General features: G+C 34.1%; 1 protein-coding gene across 1 annotated transcript in view; it reads right to left on the bottom strand.

Annotated features, from left to right (window-relative positions):
• CADPS2 (calcium dependent secretion activator 2) overlaps positions 1 to 23,075 on the bottom strand; it is a 713,380-nt gene that overhangs the window by 80,611 nt on the left and 609,694 nt on the right. Inside the window, exons 19-22 of the mRNA XM_074195280.1 lie at positions 12,753 to 12,894; positions 8,308 to 8,463; positions 6,807 to 6,954; positions 5,994 to 6,008 (exon numbers count right to left, since the gene is read on the bottom strand). Coding sequence (XP_074051381.1) covers positions 5,994 to 6,008; positions 6,807 to 6,954; positions 8,308 to 8,463; positions 12,753 to 12,894 — 461 coding nt within the window. The remainder of the gene's footprint in view (positions 1 to 5,993; positions 6,009 to 6,806; positions 6,955 to 8,307; positions 8,464 to 12,752; positions 12,895 to 23,075) is intronic.

Raw genomic sequence — 23,075 nt, 5'->3', positions numbered from 1 at the left:
ATGGGCACACTTCCTGCTTTTTAACAATAGTTCAAAGTATATAAAAAGAGCAGGGGAGTGGGGGAGTAAGAAAGAAAAGTAGAGTCTTGAAAAAAGCCAGCTGGCAGTTAAGGTCCTGATCCAGCCTAAATTACCCACAACTTTCTGAGCTAGGCAAGCCCTCACAAGAATATGCTTCCTAGGCCTTCAGCAACTGAACTATTCAGGGAGAAGGCTGGTTTGCCAAGGAAGCCATTCCCCACTCCTCCCCAAATTGCTAGAGAAAAAAAAATCATTCTTCTTTCCTCCTCCTAGGCCTGCCCCTTCTCCCCCCAAAGTGAAAGTTGTAAAGCTGACTGGGTGGTGGATGAGTTTATGTAAATAGACCTTGCTGCCCATCTCATGTTTTGCCACTCTCTTTTCATAAAACCCCTTCCCTCTGATTTGGCGTCTCTTCAAGTAAAAGGGAACTAATCCAGCCTGGGACTATAGCTACTCTTCATTGTGGATTAAGGAAGGGATTCAGGATATGGATTCAAGGCTCGTTTCATTTCTGATGAGCTTACAGATTTTTACTTTTTGTCATGACCCAAGGAGGGCTTTAAATAAAGATACTCAACTGGAAAGAATCCAACTGATTGAGAACCAACCAAACTTCCAAACCTGCTCTACTGTTGGGATTTGGTCCATTAGAAGAAGGTTTATTGACTTATCCTCATTGGCCTTAACTTTCAACCTATATAGTTTTATTGGATTCTTTAATGGCCCTAAAAGATGGTTCAAATTTCAATGAGGGATTTTTGTCCAAGACTTTCTGGAATTTCTTTCTAGGTTAAGTTTTGGGGGCTTGAAAGCAAATATAAGATGAGTCATTGTAGACATTATTTAATCCTCTTTGATTCAAATGGATGAAATCCATCATGGACACTTGGAGTGATGACTATCTTTTTAAAAAAAATTACTAAATACCTAGATTTTGCCTCAAAGTTTAAAAAGAAATTTCTAGGTAATTACAGTAAGATTAAATCACAGACAAAAAATTAAATAAATAATAATTTAACTAATTAAATTAATACTTTAGTTAATAATGGAATAAAGTAACTTATTTAATAAATTAAATAAATAACTCGACACATTGGATAATTGAAAATTTATTTGTGATGGATTTCAGACCATTTCAATCAGTCAGTAAATATTTACTAAACAGCTCCTATGTCCAAGTAGTGTGTTGTGTGTGTGTGTGGGGGGCAAATAAGTGCTTAGCTGTGTAACCTTGGGCAAGTAAATAACCCCATAGCCTTGCAAAAATACAAAAAACCAAAAAAAAATACTGTGCCAGGGTCTGGGACATAAAGACAAGAATGAAGCAATTCTTACAACCGTAGAATTTATATTCTATCATATAGTATTCTATTAACAATAATATATATTATTATATGATTAATATAATATATAATTATATGTGATCAATTATGTTAATCAATATGTTAATATTATCAATTATATGTTATTAATATTATATGATTAATTATATTAATAGAATTATAATTAACCAAAAAAATTTTCAGACCCAGACCAATGATTCCCTGGATTTACAGTATTTCTGAATTCATCCAATGCAGATCAGCATCTGATCATTTCCTGGAATATTAAAAATTCTAATTTGTCCAGATCATATTGCCAGTATGTGTCAGAAGTGTGTCTTGAACCTAAGTATTTCTGACCCTGAAAACAGCTCTCTATCCACTACACCATGATACTTTAGTTTAAATTATGTTTGGTTTGGGGTAGTATTAATATAATTTGATAATAATATAATTCCCCATATGGCTTGGATGGATAATGAGTAGAGAAAGCCAAGAATACTGTGAGTAGTATTCAGAAGGTCATCTAGGGTTAAATATTTAATATAGTTAAAATCCCCTAATTCAGAGCTAACAATATAGAAACATAGATTTATAGCTCAAAGGGACCTCAGAGTTCATCTAATCCAACCCCTTTGTTTAAGTGATTTGCTCAAGGTCACATGAGAAGTGAGCATGAGAGGTGGTAGTTGAACCCAGCTCAGATTCCAAAGCCAGTTTTTCCATGATAACATACCACCACACTAGTCAGTACTAGAGAAAATTTTAGGAGAGCTGGATGATTACAAATAATTTCATTGGAGCTCCTAGCAGGGACTTATAGCCAAAGAGGTGCAATCTTCATTTTGACATATATTATATATTATAAATTAAGAATATGGAAGGTTTTGTCTTGGTCAAATGACAAATCCTAAGAAAATCTTCTCAGAGTTTCTTGTTGAGTTGACATCATATCCTAGGCCTTTCAAGGCAATGGGTATCCCTACTTGATACTCTTTACACAAAAAAAAAAAGAGAAATGGATTTTGATTCCTCCTCTAGTGGTAAGCAGCTCTCAGTGAATATTAAAGGGTACAGGCAGCACCGGTCAGGACTAAACTGCTTTTCTGAATCTCATGTGGTATGAGAACAAGGGATTTAAGGAGTAGCCACTTGTCTAAAATCTCTGCCTTATTTTACTCCAACAGAATTCAGCATCAATTCACCTCCCTGCACAAAAGAAATGAAGACTAACCAGTTTCTTGTTCAGTTTAGTGGTAACGGAGTTTTTCCACAACTTCTGGGATGAATTTTAAAGGTGCTAGATTATTACTTTGTGGGGACAGAAATCTTCTCTCCTGAGAACAAACACAGCCCAAGGAAAGCTGGGCCCCCATGTTGCCCCATTAATGTGCTTTCATCCTCCCCCCATGGGATTGTCGGATGGAGTGGCTTTGAGGGCAGATGAATGCCTATGGTCCATTGAACGCTCTGCTTTTCTGCTGTGATGGCTAACAATACGGGGCTGGTTTTGTGATCTCAACGTCAGTCCCGGAGGGCCAAGGTTGGGATTGCTGACTCATTTCACACCACTGTCACATGGTAAAAGTATTCAGCCACTAATCACTCTATTAAACGCTCTTCTGAGTGGTTACAGAACATGCTTGCATCATCACATGTCATTTAAGAAAACAGAATAATAATTTACAAGCAAGAAGGAAGGATTGGCACTAATAGGGATGAGAAAGCTGGAATGCAAACACAGCATAACAATTCTTGGCAGGCTTCTGAGGAAGTTTTCTAGACAGCAACTAAGGACTGTCCTTATAGTTTGGGGAATAATAAGTTGTCTGTCAGCCATTAGCTATGATAGAGTTCACTGAGTTTCACACTTGCCTACTGATAATTTTTTATTTTTTTACTGAAGTATATTCAGGAACAGCTGGATTCATGCAACCTTGTATCTAAATATGTAGAAGCAATATTTTTAGGTCACTTGCTAAAGCTTGGGGTCTATAAGTTGGACTTTTGCCTAAGTTACATGCTTATTAGTAAGTTGCTGGAGATTCTATAGGTAGAGTTAATACTCCTACCCAAAGTTGTTCTTGGGCATGCAGAATAAAGAAAGAAGAATTTTTTGGGAATGTGGGTTTGTATACTATGGGTAAATTTCTTCACCCCAAAGTTTGTTTGTTCTATGTTGTAGAATGGTTATGAGGCTTTAAAATGCATATGAATTATGTATGTTATGGAGAAAATAATTTTCTTATAATTTATAATCTGATTAGACTTTAAAACTATGCCCTTAAGAAAGGAAAGAATTTATTTTTTAGTGGAACAATTCTTTGCTATTTATGAGGATACTAGTTAGTAGAAGCCAGAAGTTGTTAAAGGTGTTTGTCATAAATATCTATTAAAGAGAAGTGTGCTTATCTAGACTCTCCTCCCTCCCCTTTTTACAGATAAAGACAAAGAGATAGGGAAAGAGGATATTCCTGGACCTGGATCACATGGATAGTTAGTGTCAGAGGTAGATATAGCACCTGACTCCTGACTCCAAGTCCAGTTCTCTTTCTATATTATTCCAGAAGATTTTAGAATGGCAGCAGCAAATAACATTAGATATTAAAAAGTAACAAATAGATGGAACCCAAAAAGATGGAAAGAGGCAATGAAATTATAAATGAAATAAAGGGATTTAATAAATGATTCTTATGCAATCAGAGGCATCTACATACTGAAAAACTTAGATGAGTAGACAAAAGATACTGGTATCCTGGCCAGTTTTTATTTGATAAAGCAACAAAAGGTAATGATATAAGTGGTTATAGGCCAAAGATCATTAAGAACATCTTAATATTTTGCAATATTTACACTATTTAAAAGTAATACAACTGAATTTCTACAAAACTCACTTTTCCATTGAATTACAAATAGGATTAGGCAAGTTTGTATCATAAGCATATATATATATGTATTTATGTATGTATATAAATAAACTTACATTAATTATGAACAAAGACAAATTTATTCTGGCTAACAGTCTCTAGGAAAAGGTGAACATCAGGAATTTTATTTCTGTTTGTAACTGAATTCTCTAAAGTAGCTTAAATTTTTTTTGACTCAAACTTATTCAAACTTAAGCAAATACTTATTTGGTATTTAATTGATATGCTATTTATTTGGCATATATGATGGTTTGCAGAGTCTAGGTCCCTAAAGGTGAAAATCAAATATAAAATCATTTAACATTTTGAAATTCTTACTTAAAGAAAAAATTAGTTTCAAGAAGAGAAGTTTAATCAGAAGTACAATTTAAAATTTGTTAATTGTACTCCACTGTATGTTAGGTCAGTTTTCAGTCACAAAATTGGTTTCCACAAATTTGACATTGTTTTTATAATGAGATTGTAGTAACAAATGTGCCCATTATAAACAAATATTCCAAGGTAAAGAGTAACTTTCTTGCCTGCCCCTCCCACCTTCCCACCTCCAAGAAAAAAAAGAGGATGAAAGAAATTCCTGTTTTGATTAAGGACAAAAGCACGTGAAAATGTTTGCACTTTCACAATCTGAAATAATTTAGATGACCACTAATGTTATTAGTTAGCATTTAGCCTAAGGGACAGAAAGTTGAATAGAAGCACAATATACAGATATCCTATTGTTCCTACCGGATTACAAATGCTTGCCAGAGGGCAAACTCTAGCTAAGACATGTTACATTATTTTACTTATAAAATACCCTGGATTCTCACTATAAAACTTATTTGTTATAGAATTCAATTTGGCATAAAATGAGGTCTCTCAAATCCCTCCAAGAAGTGGTTTCAATTATAAAGAGATCCTAAAAGAAAAACCCAGATAAGACACTTCAGTGTATATTGTTTCAGCTATACTATATACACAAATAAAGACATGAATAGGGCAGCAAGGGGATGCCTGGATAGAATACTGGATTTAGAATTAGGAAGACACATCTATATGAGTTCCAATCCAGTCTCAGACCCTTACTAGCTGTGTGACCCTGGGCAAGTCACTCAACTCTCTCTGCCTCAGTTCCTCATCTATAAAATGAGTTGAAGAAGGAATGGCAAATCACTCCAGTATTTTTGTCAAGAAAATCCAAAATAAGGCCTCAAAGAGTCAGATATGACAACAAATAAAAATCTACCTAATTTGGGGCCTTTGGGATATTGGATTAGAAATACTATGAAAGGAAATTAAACAGTGGAAAACATGAACTATTTCCCTTTTGATTTTTAATTTATGCAATCTAGAAAGGACAAATATTGTTTCTGAAAACTTAATACTTCATAAAGCTAATTCCATGCAATCAGTACCAAATGAAGGCTGTAATATCATAGGATAGGTTTTTGCATTTTTCTTAAGTGGCTTTTAAAAATTATATAGTAAGTAATAAATAATGGGGTTTAAAACCTCTAAAGAAACTTTGATATTATTCAATGTGAAGGGACTTATTAAGGTTTCAAAATTTTTGTTGTTGACATATGGACTTTAATAGTTAGCTTAAAAAACCACCTAAAACCCTAAAAACAGATTCATTTGACTTATTTAATACACATGTCAACTTGTATAAATAACTTAACAAAGAAACATTGCTAAAATGTGAAAAGAAAAAAAGCACGTTTCTGAAATAAAAGGGACTTACCCATTGACTATCAAGCTGGAACATGCCATGGAAAATAAAAAGACCAAGGAGGACATATAAGGGAAGAATAAGGAAATGGTGAAAGAATAATTAAAATAAAAAATAAAGCAAAATAATATCAAATTCAACAGATGAGTTTAAAAAATGTTCACATTCATCCACTCAACATGTTAAAAAAAAGTCACAGGGAAGACTACAGTAAGGATGGTTTGCAAAATTTTAGGGTTTTATTTTCAAATACTAGCTACACTCAATCTACACATCCACATCAAATCAAAGCTCATGACATTTTTTTGGGTGAAGAAAGGAAAATTGCCACTAGTTTTCCAACTGGTTTCCACTTCTTTATAGAAGTTTCAAGCTGTTCCTTAAAAAATGGACTCTTTTGTGCCAAAAAGATATTCTATAGGGTTGGGTTGTTTTTTTTTTTTTTGGTGAGGTTGATTTGCTTTTATTTAATTCAAAATTTGCATAAGCTTAATTTGTTTAAACAAAAAATGTCCTTTAATAACCCTCTAATTTGTTTGTAAAAAGTGGAGTCTGTAGAAGGGGAAAACCCAGTTGTAAACAGGCCTACTTGGAATTCAAGGACTATTTTAAGAAAAATTTGACTTAAACTTTCAGATAATAAAGAAGAAAATGACATGAATAAAGTATAAAGGGACATGTAATTATCCAGTGAAAGAAAAGATTAAATACATGGCGTTGGAAAACTTGTTTTAATCCAATAAAGTGAACACCTTCTGTAAACAGCATGATTGTACTGCCAGTTCACCCAACATCTTACATTTCTACATGCACGATTTCACTCACCTCTTGTCCTCCATCCAGAGCACATAGTTTGGTGCTTTGCTTTTTGGCATCAACTAAGACGTTAAACATTGTGCACACTGATGCTGGAATACGCAGGTCAGTTGTTTTGTTGGCCTTTTGCAGTTTGAGTTCAAATGCAATTCTTGTTCTATTTATTACAACATGGACCCAGAGTAAGACAACTTGTCATACTTCCCAGAAGTGAAAAATAACATTAAACATGCTAACTGAAAACTTACAAATAAGGAACTGGCAGAGTGAATACATTTGGACAGATGGGATAGGAAGTAGAATGCCTTTCTATTTGACTATTTCATAGGAAGTATTAGAATGTAATATTTTACCATAAATTCAAGACCAAAGCCACAAGATCATGAAGAGAATTATTTGTTGTATTAAACAAAGCCCTTTTAATAGTAAACTCCATGGCATCATTTAAGAGGTTTTTAAAAATAACTTGCAAAGACCTCAAATGGCAAAATACAATTTTTCTTTGTACTAATACATTCCAATGGAAAAACTGCCACAAATCAACCTATGAAAGAGAAGACTGAAAGATTCTAAAACATTTATGTTTGTCAAGAATTAACTGGTTTAATACATGTCTGATTGTTTTGCAAAATGTAAAGCTCATTTTAAGACAACTAAAAGATGATGGAGATTGTATTAGCAATATTTGGAAAAATCCAAAAGTATATGCAAAGACTAATTTTGATTGTATTTTACACTTGACCTTAGCCAAAAGGCCGAGGAGTGATAATTTTGATCATATTTTGAAGAGTGTGAATAGATACTGTATACTGAAGATGAGTTACAGACAATGCAAGTGGATGGACAGTAGAAATGCTAGAAGCATAATCCATGGGGAGGACTAGCTTGCAATGCTATCTGACAATGATACAATCCAATATGCTGAAGATACCCATGGAGGTAAGCACATACAAAAGAAGGGTACTAGCTAACAACCCCTTTCCATATGTCTCAGGAGGAAGTATACTGGGAAAGCAAAGCATTGAATTCCCAGAGAGATACAGGGAAGAGCAACAGGAATGATTAATATGGTGCGACTGCTGCTGATGAAAGGGGTTGTTGCAAACCTAATAAAAGGCATCAGGTCAAGGTTGTACATTTTATCAACTCCCTACATCCCCAGAGTTGAGGAACCCCCAAGGTTAGCATGTGTTTATTCCATCCCAAAGATGGTACATTTGCTCAAGTCTTCCTTTTTTTGTTTGTTTCTTTGTTTTCTGTTTGTTTGGGTTTTTTAGGTTTTTGCAAGGCAAATGGGGTTAAGTGGCTTGCCCAAGGCCACACAGCCAGGTAATTATTAAGTGTCTGAGGTTGGATTTGAACTCAGGTTGAACTCCTGATTCCAGGGCTGGTGCTCTTTCCACTGAGCCACCTAGCTGCCCCATGTCTTCCTTTTTTTATAGCTGTGTAACAGATTTTGATCATGAGAGATCAAACCTCAAATGCAGAAGAGAGTAAAAAGAAACTCTACCTTCGGACGCAGGCCTCGATCATGTCGCTGGCCATGAGTTTGAGTCTTTGCTCTAAGTGGTGAGCAAATTCTTGTTCTGGCCAGTGCAAATCAAAGACAAACATTTGCAGTGCATCTAATTTCCAAAAGAGATCTTCTGAAGTGGCTGATCCATTGCTGAAAAAAAGAGGAAAACAAAGTATATCATAACATTGCCTTAGGTAGCATCTGTTCTGATAATTCACTGCAGATCCTCCCTTTCCCAAAGCTTTCCTTGTCATTTCTCTCATTGTAAGATAGTTGAACAAGAGAAGACTATGAACTAAAACATTAAGAGAGCTAAAATAAAGGAAGAAAATTAAATGGACAAGAAAACTTTACTAATGAATAGAGAAATGAGCAATTTCAACATTCTTTATCGGATTTCATGACCTGGAGTGTCAGATAAATATATTTTTGTTCCAGATAATTCAAAGATAAAGATATAAAGTATAGCTTTTTCTCTTAATACCTGCACAGATCTGTCTGTGTATCAATATATTGATAAGCATGTGACTAATGATAATTTTAAATTTCCAATATTGGATGTTGAAACACACATAAGTAATTAAAGAAGCAAATGCTGATCCAGTCTTGGAAATCTGGATTATTTTTACCCATTCTGAAATCTTATGCCAATATACCTAATGTTCTCCTTGTTTTATCAGACTGGTTAGAAAAAAAGAAAGTATGGTCTGACACCCAAATGACACTCAGGTTGCTCTGGAACTAGGAAAAAAAAATGTGTGTGCTTCTAAACCCCACATCTAAATATGGAACTATGCTTTGCTTTGTGTTAACGACCATTGTAAATGACTCTAGGGGACCATGTTTTCACACCATGTGTGGATGTTATTTGTATGCTCGTATATATAATATTTGAGTAGGAACATCTTGCTATTATTTTTCTTTATGTACTTAAAGGACTTTACAAATAGTTGCTCTGTATAAGGGTGTTTTTGAAGTTAAAAAACCAAATTCTCTTGAAAACACTGAGCCATAAAATCACAGTAAAAGCATAAAATAGACCCTAAATAATGGTTCATGTGTGAACATGATTTTAATAATTGTTAGAAACATATAATCCTGAGAAAACTATATAAAATGGGGAAGTCTTCAGTTTGCTATAAGGGTATAGCTGAAAACACAAAATAAGAAGCTGCAAATTTAAAAATATTCAAATATTATTTAGAAAAGTCTTAATTAGCTGACTAGAAAGGAAGAGGAAAACCTCCCATTTTGGCTCATTAAAAGCTGCTTTCTTCCCAACAGAGAGTCTCAGTTCTATCATTTATTCAGTGTGCTTTTCTTACCCAGTTCTGCCAATAATTCATAGTTCTCTGTATGTCTAGCCAAGGTATCCTTTGAGTTAACTTCTCAGGGGACCAATCATAGCAAAACACTGAATACTGAACATAGCACCTTCCTCTCTTAATATCTCCCAAACCTTAATATTCAATGCCCCAAATGTACCATTAAACAAAAGGACCAACAAAACAACTGACAACACTGCAATGATATTCCTGTGAAAACAAAAAGCTAACACAAGTGCATATTTACTTTTTCTCTGTGCTAAATATAGAAACAAAGCAGGAAAATACCAAAGAAAATCACCCTGAACATTTTCAGTAAGGAACTTAATTGATGATTATAATATTTCAAATGGACTACATAGATATTTTCATTTTAAAAAGTTTTCTTTGAGCACTTGAAAATTAAAGCAATTATTTAAGTTTTTCCATATTTTAACTCTAAAATGTCAGTGGGTCTGAGATATTGTTGATGTGGGTGTTTCTTTCATTGATGCTGACTGCAATGCATTTGTACCTATACATTTGCATTAAATCTAATAAAAAACTGACCTTTTGATAAGTGCAAATAATTAAAATATGGGACCACAATTTTTAATATCTTTTTTCTTCTGTGTTGATCTATTAAGACCCCACCCACAGAACATGGCTAATTATGGAAGCAGTTGAATAAATAGGTGCTTTATTGATTTTAAAAAATGGTGAAATGTAAATGTGTCCTTCCAAGAGTTAATAATTTATTCAGAATTTTCCCCCTTCCACAAAAGGCCTAAAACTATAATGTCATGGTGAACTATGAGCATTTAAAAACACTGCTTTGAACAATAGATGCCTGAAAAATGCCAGTAGGAAAGGCTACTGTTGGCAGCCAGTTGTAGAACAAAAAGGGTGAAATGAAAGAAACTTTACAAGCAAAGAAAAGGGGATTAAAAAGCTCCTCCTAATGTGTGTTTTCTTTTGATTTACATGTTAGTAGAAATAAACACATTCTTTTAAATATTCACACAATTTAGAGAAATAGTCCTCTGCCTTTAATTGCATCCTTTATACTAAGTTGCTTCAAAATTAGTCATCTGAACTGAACCCTAGTCAGACATGGTTACTTTGACCTTACTTCCTTTTTTCACCTCCATAAAGATAAGCATTCTTTAGTACCTCATATGACTGAAAGTGAAAAACACTCAATTTCTAGCCAGTCCTTTATACCAAAAATTCCTTTTAAAAAAGCAAATTTTAGAAGAAAATAACATAATGAATAGTTCTGGGCACTTTGCCAAACTATCTAATGGTGATAACCTTGAAAGTGAAAAATAATACTGGCCAACTCTCTGAAGCATGTCCTTTATTTGTTCAGGGAAGTAGAATTCTAGCAATTAAAAAAGTTACAATAAGCTATGAGCATTGATGTCTTGAAATTTAGACTATTAAGAAAATGACCTCCAAAGGATAAACGACAAGGGACAGAGAAGGTCACATATCATATCTCAAGTTTTGGGAAATGATTGACAAAAACTCAACCTCTCAGATGAGAGGTTGTAGTAAGGCTCTAACTCTCACACCAAGGGGAAAGAAAGGTTAAAAAAAAAGAAAAGGAGTAAAGAAGGATTACTCCTCCCATTAGTCAATGCCAGAAGTCTAGAGAAATGTTATTCAATACACTTTCTAGGTAATTCCTTGCAAATACACAGACACTGACATACAAGGGAACCATGAACACTGCAAGAGCCCAAAGCTTTTTGTCTGTAAGAAAAAAGTTCATGTGTAACATAAAACCTTAATAATTCCTGTGGGCACAAGGATGATGTTTAACTTGCAAGAATACTGTCAAAATATTTTTTTCAAATTATCTTTTTCACAGTTGTTTAGACACTAGCTCATGGAAGTGTTGTAAATATGTCTTCATCTAAAAGGCTTATCTCAATAAGCTTCACTGCTGCTCTGCACAGAATGGGGGAGAGTGGAATGATGCTTAGACTTTTAGAAAAGGAGGAGATTCGAAAGAATTCCATTGTCAATCTACTAAGAAATCTTGGGCAAATCATTTAATTATACTTGGATTTCAGTTTCCCCATCTTTAAAATGGGATGACAATTTTGTCTTAACCTATAGCACATCTAATGTTATTATATATATATATATATGTATATATATGTATATATGGGTCTGTTATGAAAATACAGAGAAATATTGCAACATGAAAATGACTTATAATTTTCAAATGATAAGATAGTATTAGACTTAGCACTGGATAGAGGCATGTCTATATCATATTGGTTATATGGTGTTGTATGCATCAAAAAGACAATTTAAAAATAATAAAGGACAACTGAGGAACAGCATGTTGGAAAGATTAAAGTATGATTACACAAATTGAGCTAATGACACAAGTTCAAGCTCTATCCTGATAGCATCCTTTTATCTAGAACTTCAACAAAAATAGAAAAAAAAGAACTGAAAATGTGCTTAGAACAATTTTCCACATACACTAGAAAAGTCAGTTAGTTATTTAAGAGTAAGATGAGCCTAAAGACTCAGAGGGAAACAGCTTATCTTGCTCATTAGCTAAATATAAGGATTATATTTATACCATTTAGTTCACAGTCTGCAACCTGGGTCTTAAATGACCTTTGTTCCATTGATGTAAAATGGGATATTAACTATATCACATTGCTGTGACTTTCTGCTCTAAATTGCTAATCACTGATGTTCTATGCTTAGCTCAACAGCTGTAACACACGCACACACACACACATACACACACTATGTAGTATCTTTCTACCAATGATTACAAATCTCATGCACACCAAATACTTCAGCATACCACATGGCAAAGTCATGCACTAGCTAACACGCCACTGAGAGAAAAGTGAAGATACACACGTGGACTCATATAAAGAAGCCATCCAGGATGGTGTAGAAAAGCTAGGTATCTGCGGAAGATTAAGAGGCAGACTTGGAACTTTTGGAAGACCTACATTGGGAAGACTGTTGGCGATGTTCCTGTGAAGAAACAAACAACGTGGGAAGGGGAATGCCATAAGAAATAGCTCAAGGTGTCCCTCACAAGGTCAGGTGTAAGAATGCAGAGGTGTCATTCATACTAGGTTGGGTACCTACTTGACAGGCTGCCATGTTTCTTGTTCAAAACCCCTGTGAATAGATTGGGCGATGGAAGATTCCATGAGATCCACATAGCGGACGACCAGGGGAACAAAGATGTCTTGCAAGTGCTTATGAAATTTTCCATTACATAAGAGAGCTGTAATATCCAAACAGAAACAGTGTTCATCAGTGTGGATAACATCATACTTCTGAAAAACATGGATGGAATACATTTTCTAAACTGTTTGTTATATAAAGAACTAATGAAATCAACATTTGTAACAGGATGCTTCCTGTGTTGAATATTACAATTTCTGATCTTCATCTAAAACTCTCTGCCTATAAAGTTTTATAAATACAAATACATAGTTGCCTCTGCAAATTATTACTTCTAAATGGCATATTTTCATTTTTCATGAGGGTCTATTAATATTGCTTTCCTTGGGGCAGCTAGGTGGAACAGAGGATAGAGCACCAGCCCTGGAGTCAGGAGGAGGTTGGGTTCAAAACCAGTCTTGGACACTTAATAATTACCTAGATGTGTGATCTTGAGCAAGTCACTTAACCTCATTGCCTATATTATAGTTTAACTTGTGTGGTTTGTTTGTACCTGTGATGAAGTCAGCTGGAACTTCATTTATGGCTCAGCAAAGTTTCAGACTGTTCCCTACTTCTCTCATTTCAGAGAACTCAGTGTCCTTTGTCCAACTTTACATCTCTATCCTGAATTCAATGTTCTCCTGTCTCTTTTGTGAACCTGCTGTCAGTCATCCCTTTTGTTCTAGCACATTACTTTCTAAAGCCACCTTGTATTCATTGTTAAAAAATGTAAATATTCGTCGTTGTACATGTTATATCCCTTGTTAGAATGTAAGAAGGTCTCAAGGTAAGCCTTGAGATCAAGGGCTGCTTCACTTTGGTCATTATATCTCCAGCAATTAGCACATAAACACTTGGCAAATACTTGTTGAGTTTTCTCAAGTCTCTGTTACCTTTCTCCCCTCACTACAAATGCTTTCTGTCTTATCTACCCCTTTGCTGTCAAACTCAGAGAAGGACTCTATCATCACTGCTACCTCTTCTTCACCACCTCTTGTCATTTGGATTCTCCACCCATCACTGTAAATAACAATTACTGAATTTCAATGCAAATCTCTTTGAAGAACATGAGGTAGAATAATCCTCTTCAGGGTCTCTAAACTTCTTTGCTATCAAACTCAATGAAATTCTTTCCTTATCCTTTTTGTGGTATTAGATACTATGGGTCACCTCCTCTTCCTTGTTATCTTCCTCTCTTCCTTGGCTTCTGACCCCAAACTCTCATGACCCATTTTTTGCAATTCCTTTTCTGCCTCTTTTATTGATTCTATTTTTTCCTTCCTGGTAAACATGGGTATACACTATAGATATGTTCTAGGACCTCTGCTCCATTTTCATACTCTTGTCACTCAAATGGTTTCTGTTATCACTTCTATGTTAATGACTTTCACATCTATATTTCTCTTTCCAACCCTTGCCATCTAATATTTTTATTTCCAGTATTCTGTCTGACTATGCCAAATAGCTTCTATAGACTAGGAACATTTCTTCAAAAGGCAGTTATGGTGATGCTTAGGATTCATTCTATTTTGCTTCAAATCTATGTGACACTAAGATGCATCTGATTACTATTTAGGAGCATGAAGAGGTTCCAATTTCCTCAAAATACAGGTAAAAATGCTTTTGATTGGAACAAAGTAGCTAGATTCTACAAGGAAACCACTGATAGAACTTGTAATCATTTATGATAGATTTCCCTTTCAGATAATACTGTCCCCTAGAATTGTAAAGGAATTCATTCAATTTTAAGGCAGTTATCATTATTAGAAAATATTTCTGTAGATACATGTATATGTGTGATTGCTGCTGTGTATATGCATATGCATGTATGTGCATATGTGTTTACATATATGTATATTTATATTATTGATTTCTCTGTAACTTGTACTCATTATACCTAATTTGCATTTTGTGCTGCTTACCCCCTCCCAAGAAACAAGTCTTCTTCCTCTTCCACATGAGAGCCTTGGTGAGGCTTACAGATAACTATAATGTTTCTCTTAAGTCTTCCCTTCTCTGAATAAATAACTTCATTTCCTTTAATGGATTCTTACATGGCATGGTTTCTACTTCAAACACTACTTGGAATACCAGCTTTTGGTTACTTGACAACAGAGAGCAGAATAGGGACTGGATATGGTATAGAGGACTCCCTAGTGAGGATATTTCCTTTCCCAAAGGAAGTTGGCAATTTATCTGTAATTTACAATCTTAGAGAATTTTTACAAGCACTAAGAGACTGAGCTGCTCAGGCTCACAGGGCCATTATGTGGCAGAAGTGGGACTGTCCCTGTTCTGAGGTTGGTTGTTTACCCCCAAAGCCCTGATACCTCTCTACTTGCTAATCTCCTTCTTTAGTTTTTTTTAGTTTTATTTTTTTTTGCAAGGCAATGGGGTTAAGTGGCTTGCCCAAGGCCACACAGCTAGGTAATTATTAAGTGTCTGAGGTCACATTTGAACTCAGGTATTCCTGACTCCAGGGCCAGTGCTCTATCCACTGCACCACCTAGCCACCCCCTACCAATCTCCTTCTTAAAATGTTGAACATAGATCTGAATTTGGTAGTTAAAATGTAATCTGAGTAGAAAAATACAGCAGGATTATCACTCCCTGATTCTGGATACTATGCTTCTAGCAATGCTAAAGTCATGATAATATTTTTTGATTTTTCATGTCATGCTATTGACCCATTTAATTTACAATTCACTAAAACAATACACAAAAAAATGAATACAATGAACCATGTCCATCAAGTCATTTGTTCTCCTGGTTAAACAAACACCTTGACTTTCTTTAATCTATTCATATGTTTATTGTCATTATGATGAGAAAAATCACAATTTTTATTAATTACCTGGAAACTTTCATTCACTATTCTTGGATTACATACCCATTTGAGCTAAGAACTTTACCTCTCAGGAAAGATGCTATTTTGCTATGTGCTGGGATATTCTTCCCCAATTTAAGATCTCATTCCCACAAAAAGGGAATGGAACTCATAGTAAGCTCTCTAAGTTCAAGTCATGCTTATTGTCCATGCATATATCAGTAGGCTGAAGAAATCATGGTAAATATTGTCAAAAACTGAAGTATAATATACCACTGACACAGAGAAACAATTCTGATATAATGAATACCTAAAACCATTTTTGTGCTCTGATAGGGTTAATTCAAGACATGGAAAAGCAAAAAGCAATGGGACCAAAAAGTTGATTCCAAAGCATAATCCTATCAAATCAATAGCTAATTATGAGCTAATTACTAAGTGACTATAAAAATTGATGGGAACTGATAAAACTTTACTTTGTTAGCTATTATCTATTAATGTAGAAAGGGAGCATAATGGAAAGAATGTGAACCTGAAATAAGAAGATAGCTGGGTTCAAATTCAACCTTTGATATTTACTAATTATATGCTCTTAGTCAAAAAAGTTACCAAGTCTAATTACAGCTATTATTTATATAGGGTTTTATGGTTTTCAAAGTAATTTTTTTATCTCCATTTTCCCATATGAGTAAATTGAGACAAAGAGGTAAAATGACTTGTCCAGGGTCACACAGCTAGTGACTATCTGAGGTTAGATTTGAGCTCAAGATTTTCCTGACTAGATTTAGCATTCTATCCATTGTGCCATCTATCATTCTAAGTCTCAGTTTAATCATCTGCAAACATGGGGAAGTATAATGGTGTTATTTCATAGGGTTCCTGGGAGAATTAAGTAAGATAATGTTTGTAATCATGTTTTTTCTATCCTTAAATCATCCTATAAAATATCAGTTATTGTTATTATCAGTTTAGATTTTATCTAGAAATTACAACATATAAGCAATAGTTAGTGTGATATCTTATTTGCATTTACATCCAAATTCAATTATTACTTCCTAGACAGTCACAGCACTAAAGGGTAATTTAAGAGACCGTGTAGCTTCTCTCTACCAAGTGCCAAATGGGATGGCAGAAAAATATGGTGGGGATTTTATAACTTAACTCTCTCTCTCTCTTTCTCTCTTCTCTCTCTCAGCTATGCATACCAAATATTCATATTCAAATATGCACGATGATGTGATTAATTAGGAAGACCTAGAGAATTTATTTAGATTTAGGGGAATTTAACAATCAGTATTTTCAACCATTAATTTTGATAAGTGGAATTTGTAAATATTATTTGGTTATAGATAAGAGAGCAAATTAGCAAAAAAAGTATATATATATATATGTGTATCTATATATGTATATACATACACATGGACATATTTGTGCATGCATGTGTGTGTATGTGTGTGTATGTATGTGTGTGTGTATGTGTGTATCTCTGTGTGTGTTATCCCCAAATGGGTAGGCAAATCTAGATACATTCTCACTTCTGGACTTGCCCATAACATACAACAGGGCAATGATTTAACTTATATCTGAATAAACAGATGCAAATGATTGTAGTTAAATGACCCAAAAAACTAAGGAATAAGTCCATTGCTTTTCATTAATCATGTATTACTTTCATAATTTTAAAAGCCAAAAGTTCAGTGATATTTCCTTTGGGTGCTTTTCTTATTTCAAAGAATTAAAGGTGATTTAATAGCTACTGTCAGCCCACCCACTCCTAAATGTCTAATGAAATTAGTATTAGAATCGATCAGATAGACTGCTCATTTGTAGGTGCAATACTCCATTATGTAAGTATGCATTTTAACCTACAGATTAATTCAATAATAATGACATTGATCTAGCATTTACATAACACCTATCAAAATGAATACTAATGCTCTTAACAAATTGTCTTAATAAGTTAGACAAACGAAATGTGTGTATGACAAAAACAAAAAACAAAACTAAGCAAAAAAACCCAACAACAAAAGCTATGAAGTCCAGACCTCACTTCATAGATTTATAAACATCTGAAAGGAAAACTTCCTTTAACAATACAGATGCACAGCTGATATTTGTGGTCAGTGTTAGGGACTTATCCAAGGTTATACAAATGGTAAATGTGAGAGGTAGCACTTAGATCTAGGTTTTCCTGCTTTAAGGTTGCCTCTCTCTTTCACATCATCTACTCTGGCTCTTCCTGGTGTCTATGCTCCTAATAAAAAAAAAGCATGAAAATTTATTTTGGGGTTTGGGCAAAGTAGCATACATATGTATATAAAATGCATATGTATATGTATGTATATATACATACACACATATACACACACAAAAAATCTTATATTTATTAAGTCTTACTACACATTGGTGAACTCATGTGTGTAGCAAATTACACATAATGATTTTAGAGCAGAAAATGGAAGACCATGACCTTAAATGGAAGCTAATAGGGAATACAAGATAGTTAAAAAGCAGTTGTTTATAAAGATAAGCAGCGGGGCAGGCAGCTAAAATATTGAAATGAATTAAGAGTCTCTTGGAGAATTTTGCCTATCAAATAATCAAATCCTACTTTGTTGATCAAATTTGGCAATATCAATTATGTTCATATTAAATCATTTAAAATAAATGCTATTAAATATCATTTTATTCTTTGACTCAATGGCCAGGGATCGGAATATTGAAAATCTATTGAGGGGCAGCACCTCCTGATTCATGAATTCATCCTACAATCCTTTGGAGTAGGTGTTGCATTAGGATGAAATCTTCAACTTCTTTAATATAAGGAGTCCCTAGTAAGGAGCTTCTTCTACCAATACAAGGCAGCCCTTTTTTTTTTTTTAACACTTCTAGTCTAAGGGTGTTACCTAGACACTGAGAAGTTCATTAATTTGTCTAGGGCTATAATTTGTTTCCTTTTGCCTTGGAAGTCACTTTTCTAACCCCCATGCTAGGTTGTCACTATTTGAAAGTAGAAAAAGGAGGATTTTTTTTCCATTTCTCAGTTCAAGAAAATGTGACATCATAGTCATGTAAAATAAATAATTTCTTCTTTTAGCAAATAAGGCTAATTTTTTTTCAAGGAATTCTATTTAACTTGCATCCCAGCCAACACATCACTCACATTCTAACATGGTGTCATTTAAAAAAAAAATTCAAATGTGATAGAAAGGAAAAAACTATGTTTAAATCCTGGCCCTACATCTTAATACTGGTGGGATCTTTAAGAAATTATTTAACTCACTTAGTCCTCAATTTACTCATCTGTAAAATGAGGAGGATTGGATCAGATTAGTTTAATGTTTTTTTTCCTTAGTGCTAAATCTTTGATCTAAGTTGTTCAGTAGTTTTTCAGTTATGTCTGACTTCATGATCCTATTTGAGGTTTTCCTGACAAAGATAGCAAAGTGATTTGCCATTTCCTTCACTTCATTTTATAGCTGAGGAAACTGAGGCAAACAGGATTAAGTAACTTGCCCAAAGTCACATGGTAAGTCTGAGGCCAGATTTGAACTAGGGAAGATAAGTCTTCCTGATTCCAGACCTGGCACTCTATTCATTGTACCACCTGGATGTCCTTGTCTCATCTATAATTTTAACCAAAATGAAATACGCTATCTATGAAAATTTACACTTAAGTTTGGTAAAGTAAAACCAACATTCTTAGCAATAAAGAGATGGGAAAATATAGATAGAAGGGAAAAGGAAATAATAGAGAAAAAGACTAAAACAGATAAATGCTACTATAATTTACACATAAAGGTAATTTTCTATGTAAATATATACTCTTCTATTACAGTTGCCCATATGTCAATTTTCTTCCCCCACAGTAGATCACTGAACATTGTCAAAATCTCCTATAATAATATGTAGCCTCAGGAATGGTATCTTCTTCATATGGTTTTAAAAAGTATGATTTGAAACTAACTACTACTCAAAATTTCTTTCCTTTCTCTCTCTCTCTCCCTCCATTCTTTCTTTTACTTTTCTCTCCTTTTTTCTTTCCCATCCTATCACTAATTTCATGAGCATTCATTGATTGTGTAGTCTATTCCAAGACGATTCAGTAACATCCTGATCTACTTATATCAGAAGGATTTAAAACTGACTTAAAAAGAATTTTTTTTTAAGCTAAGGGTTTTTGTTCATTTCAAATACGGCTAAAATTAAAAAAGAAAAGTTTATTGAAAATCTCTTACTGAACATGTGCTGTTCTGAAACGATTATCTAATGTGTATATTTATATCATCCCTGAGTCTTTGGAAACAATTCAAGTTCATCTGGAAACTTTTAAGGAATTTACTTTGTATTAGAATCCATATTTTTATGAAAGTAATCTGATAAACTAGTTTATTTATGAAAACTCACTCTACTAGTATAAGCTGGGTTACTGTGTATATCAGCATAACATTTGGCCAACCAGAGTTGTGGTTCCCCTGGGCTGGGAGATTCCAATTTTTTTCTTTTCCTTTTTTCTTTTTTTTTTAAATAATGTGTCTGATTATTTCTCAAGAAGAATTTGTGTTAAGATGTCCTTTTCTCAGGATCCAGCATCTCTCCAACCAACCTGAGTTGGAAGAAACTTCTCTCTGAGATAAAACCTGGATTGAATATATTAGGTATACTGATTCAATGACTAACTGGTTCAATTTTCCTGGAGGTTCTTGTTTTGTTTTGCTTTTTTTCCCCCAGGTGCCTTCTTTCTGAGTCTTCTGTCTTTTCCCCTTTCTGGCCCCTATCTGAACCGGGGAGTCAGAGTTTAATCCTTCTAGTGAGGGTTGTGTCCTCCAGAACACATGTGAGCTCACTCCAGTGACCCAAGTAGAATATCATCCTGTATGAAAATCTGGGAGTCAGCACTCTTGGGATCCTGCCTCAGTCAATTCTTAGATGCACCTTGGCTCCCCCTCAAATGGGACCTGCTGAGCAGGGACAACTTTCTATTCTCTTCAACTGGAAATAGCTTCAGGAGAACAGAAACTTTTGCCCCAGGTCCCAGTTGAATTTATCCTAAATTATTTGAGTGGGAAATGAAATAGAGGAAATAAAGGACAGAGAAATACCTTTGATATAATTAATTTGTTCAGTCAGCACCAATCAAGTATCTTATATTTAACAGTGCTCAAGGCAATATATCCCCCCCCACCCACCCAAACCAGTGTTCCAGCTATTGAGAAGTGTTCAATGAACTTTTTAGCAAAAACCTTGCCCCTCCCCAAAACCCTATCAACAAAACAATGGATTACTACCCTAGTCAGAAAGGATTAAATCTCTGAACTACTACCCTTTATTACCTTATCTTTGCTCTCTGAGCTACCTGCCCTCCCATTTAGGGCTCTACATTCTCCTTAAAAGTCTACCCTGCACTCAGTTGAGTTGCTTGTCTTCCTTCCAGTGAAGGTAGTCCATTCATGGGGATCAGGTAACCTTTCATGTTCCTATTCCTTTACTTACTCTCAACCTTTTGTGGTACCTTAGACTGTTGAACTGGCTTCCAACTGCCTTTACTCTTTCTTTGCCTTAGCTTCTGCTGAATAAACTAATTAATATATAATATACAAAGCATATGTAAACAATATATAATATATATTAATTTATATTTATATAATACTTTAATGTATACAAAGTATGATAATACATTATCTGATTTGATTCTAACAACAATGGAAAATACTAATATTCCAATTTTGTAAATGAAGAAATAATGAATTCTATGAATTATATTCTATTCTGTGAATTCTATGTAATTATATCATAAAGAAATTCTTCAATTTAAGTGGTTCATTAAAACATTACTTTAAAAATAAGTTGATTTTAAAGTTTTCATTATTTTTGATTTCTAGAAATTATGTTTCCCTCAAGGAACAAAATGAAGTACATCTATAATAGCTTTGTTGTTGAGTTGTTTCAGTTGTCTTACTCTTTGTGACCCTACTTGGGATCCCACTTTTCCTAACAAAGATACTGGAGTGATTTGCCATTTCTTTCTCTGGCTCATTTTCCAGATTAGAAAACTGAGAAAAACAGGGTTAAGTGACTTGCCTAGGATAACACAGCTAGTAAGTATCTGAGGTCAGATATGAATTCAGGAAGATGAATCTTCTTGACTTTAGACTTGGCTATGCCTCCTGCTACCTAGTTGCCCCCTATAAACAGTCTGATAATTCTTAAAATTTTGATCAATAAACCACTTTAGGAGGCAAAATGGATCTGTGTGTTACTTGAAGCCCTAATCTCTGTTTCTTGCTGATTCCTTTCCTCAACAATGACTAATCAGAATTAGCATTGACATTGAAAGTTTCTGATAAATTGAAGGATTCTATAAAGACCTTATTTGCATTTGACAAAAAAGAAAATTGATTTTTTCAAATACTAAAAGAGACCAGGACATGAATGTTTTTTTACATTCTGTAGGTACTAGTGCAACACTCAGGCTGTCCATCTGCTATCATTTATTCATTTTCATCCTGTCTGACTCACTACCTTTTGTAATAATACATTTCCTTTCTCTCAATTTTTATGTGAATTCTTGTACCCAAGTCATTATTGGGAATTCTGTAGTCTACATGAAATTCCTTTAAGTCTCTTTATTGCCCACAAATGAGACTGATCCTTTAGAAATGGTATTCTAAGATTAGCAGTCATAGAACATTTCAAAGATAAAATTTTATCTATATATCTATGTAATCTACTTATTGCTAGAGAGCATCACATTATTAATTAACCATGTAATCATGGATAGGTCATTTAACTTCTTTAAAACTATGAAAAGGAGACAATAAAAACCATATTTCCTATCTTGAAGAAAGAACTTTCTTTAGTAAACTTTAAATCTTGTAGGAATTTGAATTATCATCATCCCCAACTCTCAATTATTTTGTTAGATTTATTTCCTGCTTCATGGGTTTTTGTATTATCTACTCCAGATGCCAGTTATGATTAATCTAAGCAAATGGAAGTAATTTTACATAAAAAATAACATAGATGCATTAAAAAAGATACTTATTTTTGTTTCATGATCCTTTGAGTTTTGCTCCTCTTCATGAGTAATAATTGTAGAACTGATGATAACAAACAGCCCTATCGTGTAGGTTAATAAGCCATACTTCCCACCAAGTATGTCATAATTGACATGGGTAAATGTGGGGAGGGTTCCTAGTTATCTCTGAAAGGCTACTGTGACACAAATCTGCAGGTCTTATTGGAGATTATTTTCCCCAAATTTAAAAAATGATGTTGATTAAAATGTAAGAACCAAATAGACCCAAGACAGGCTTGTAGAAATTAAATGAGAAAGAAAGGCAGGTGACTCTTGTTTTTTTTTTCCTAATCAGAATGATGTAAAAATACATTTTGATACATAGGTTTGAATT

This window comes from Macrotis lagotis, chromosome 7, assembly GCF_037893015.1.
Source record: "Macrotis lagotis isolate mMagLag1 chromosome 7, bilby.v1.9.chrom.fasta, whole genome shotgun sequence".
In the NCBI taxonomy this organism is placed as follows: Eukaryota; Metazoa; Chordata; class Mammalia; order Peramelemorphia; family Peramelidae; genus Macrotis; species Macrotis lagotis.
Note: the sequence above shows the minus strand (reverse complement) of the source record. Positions and strands in the feature narration are given on the sequence as shown.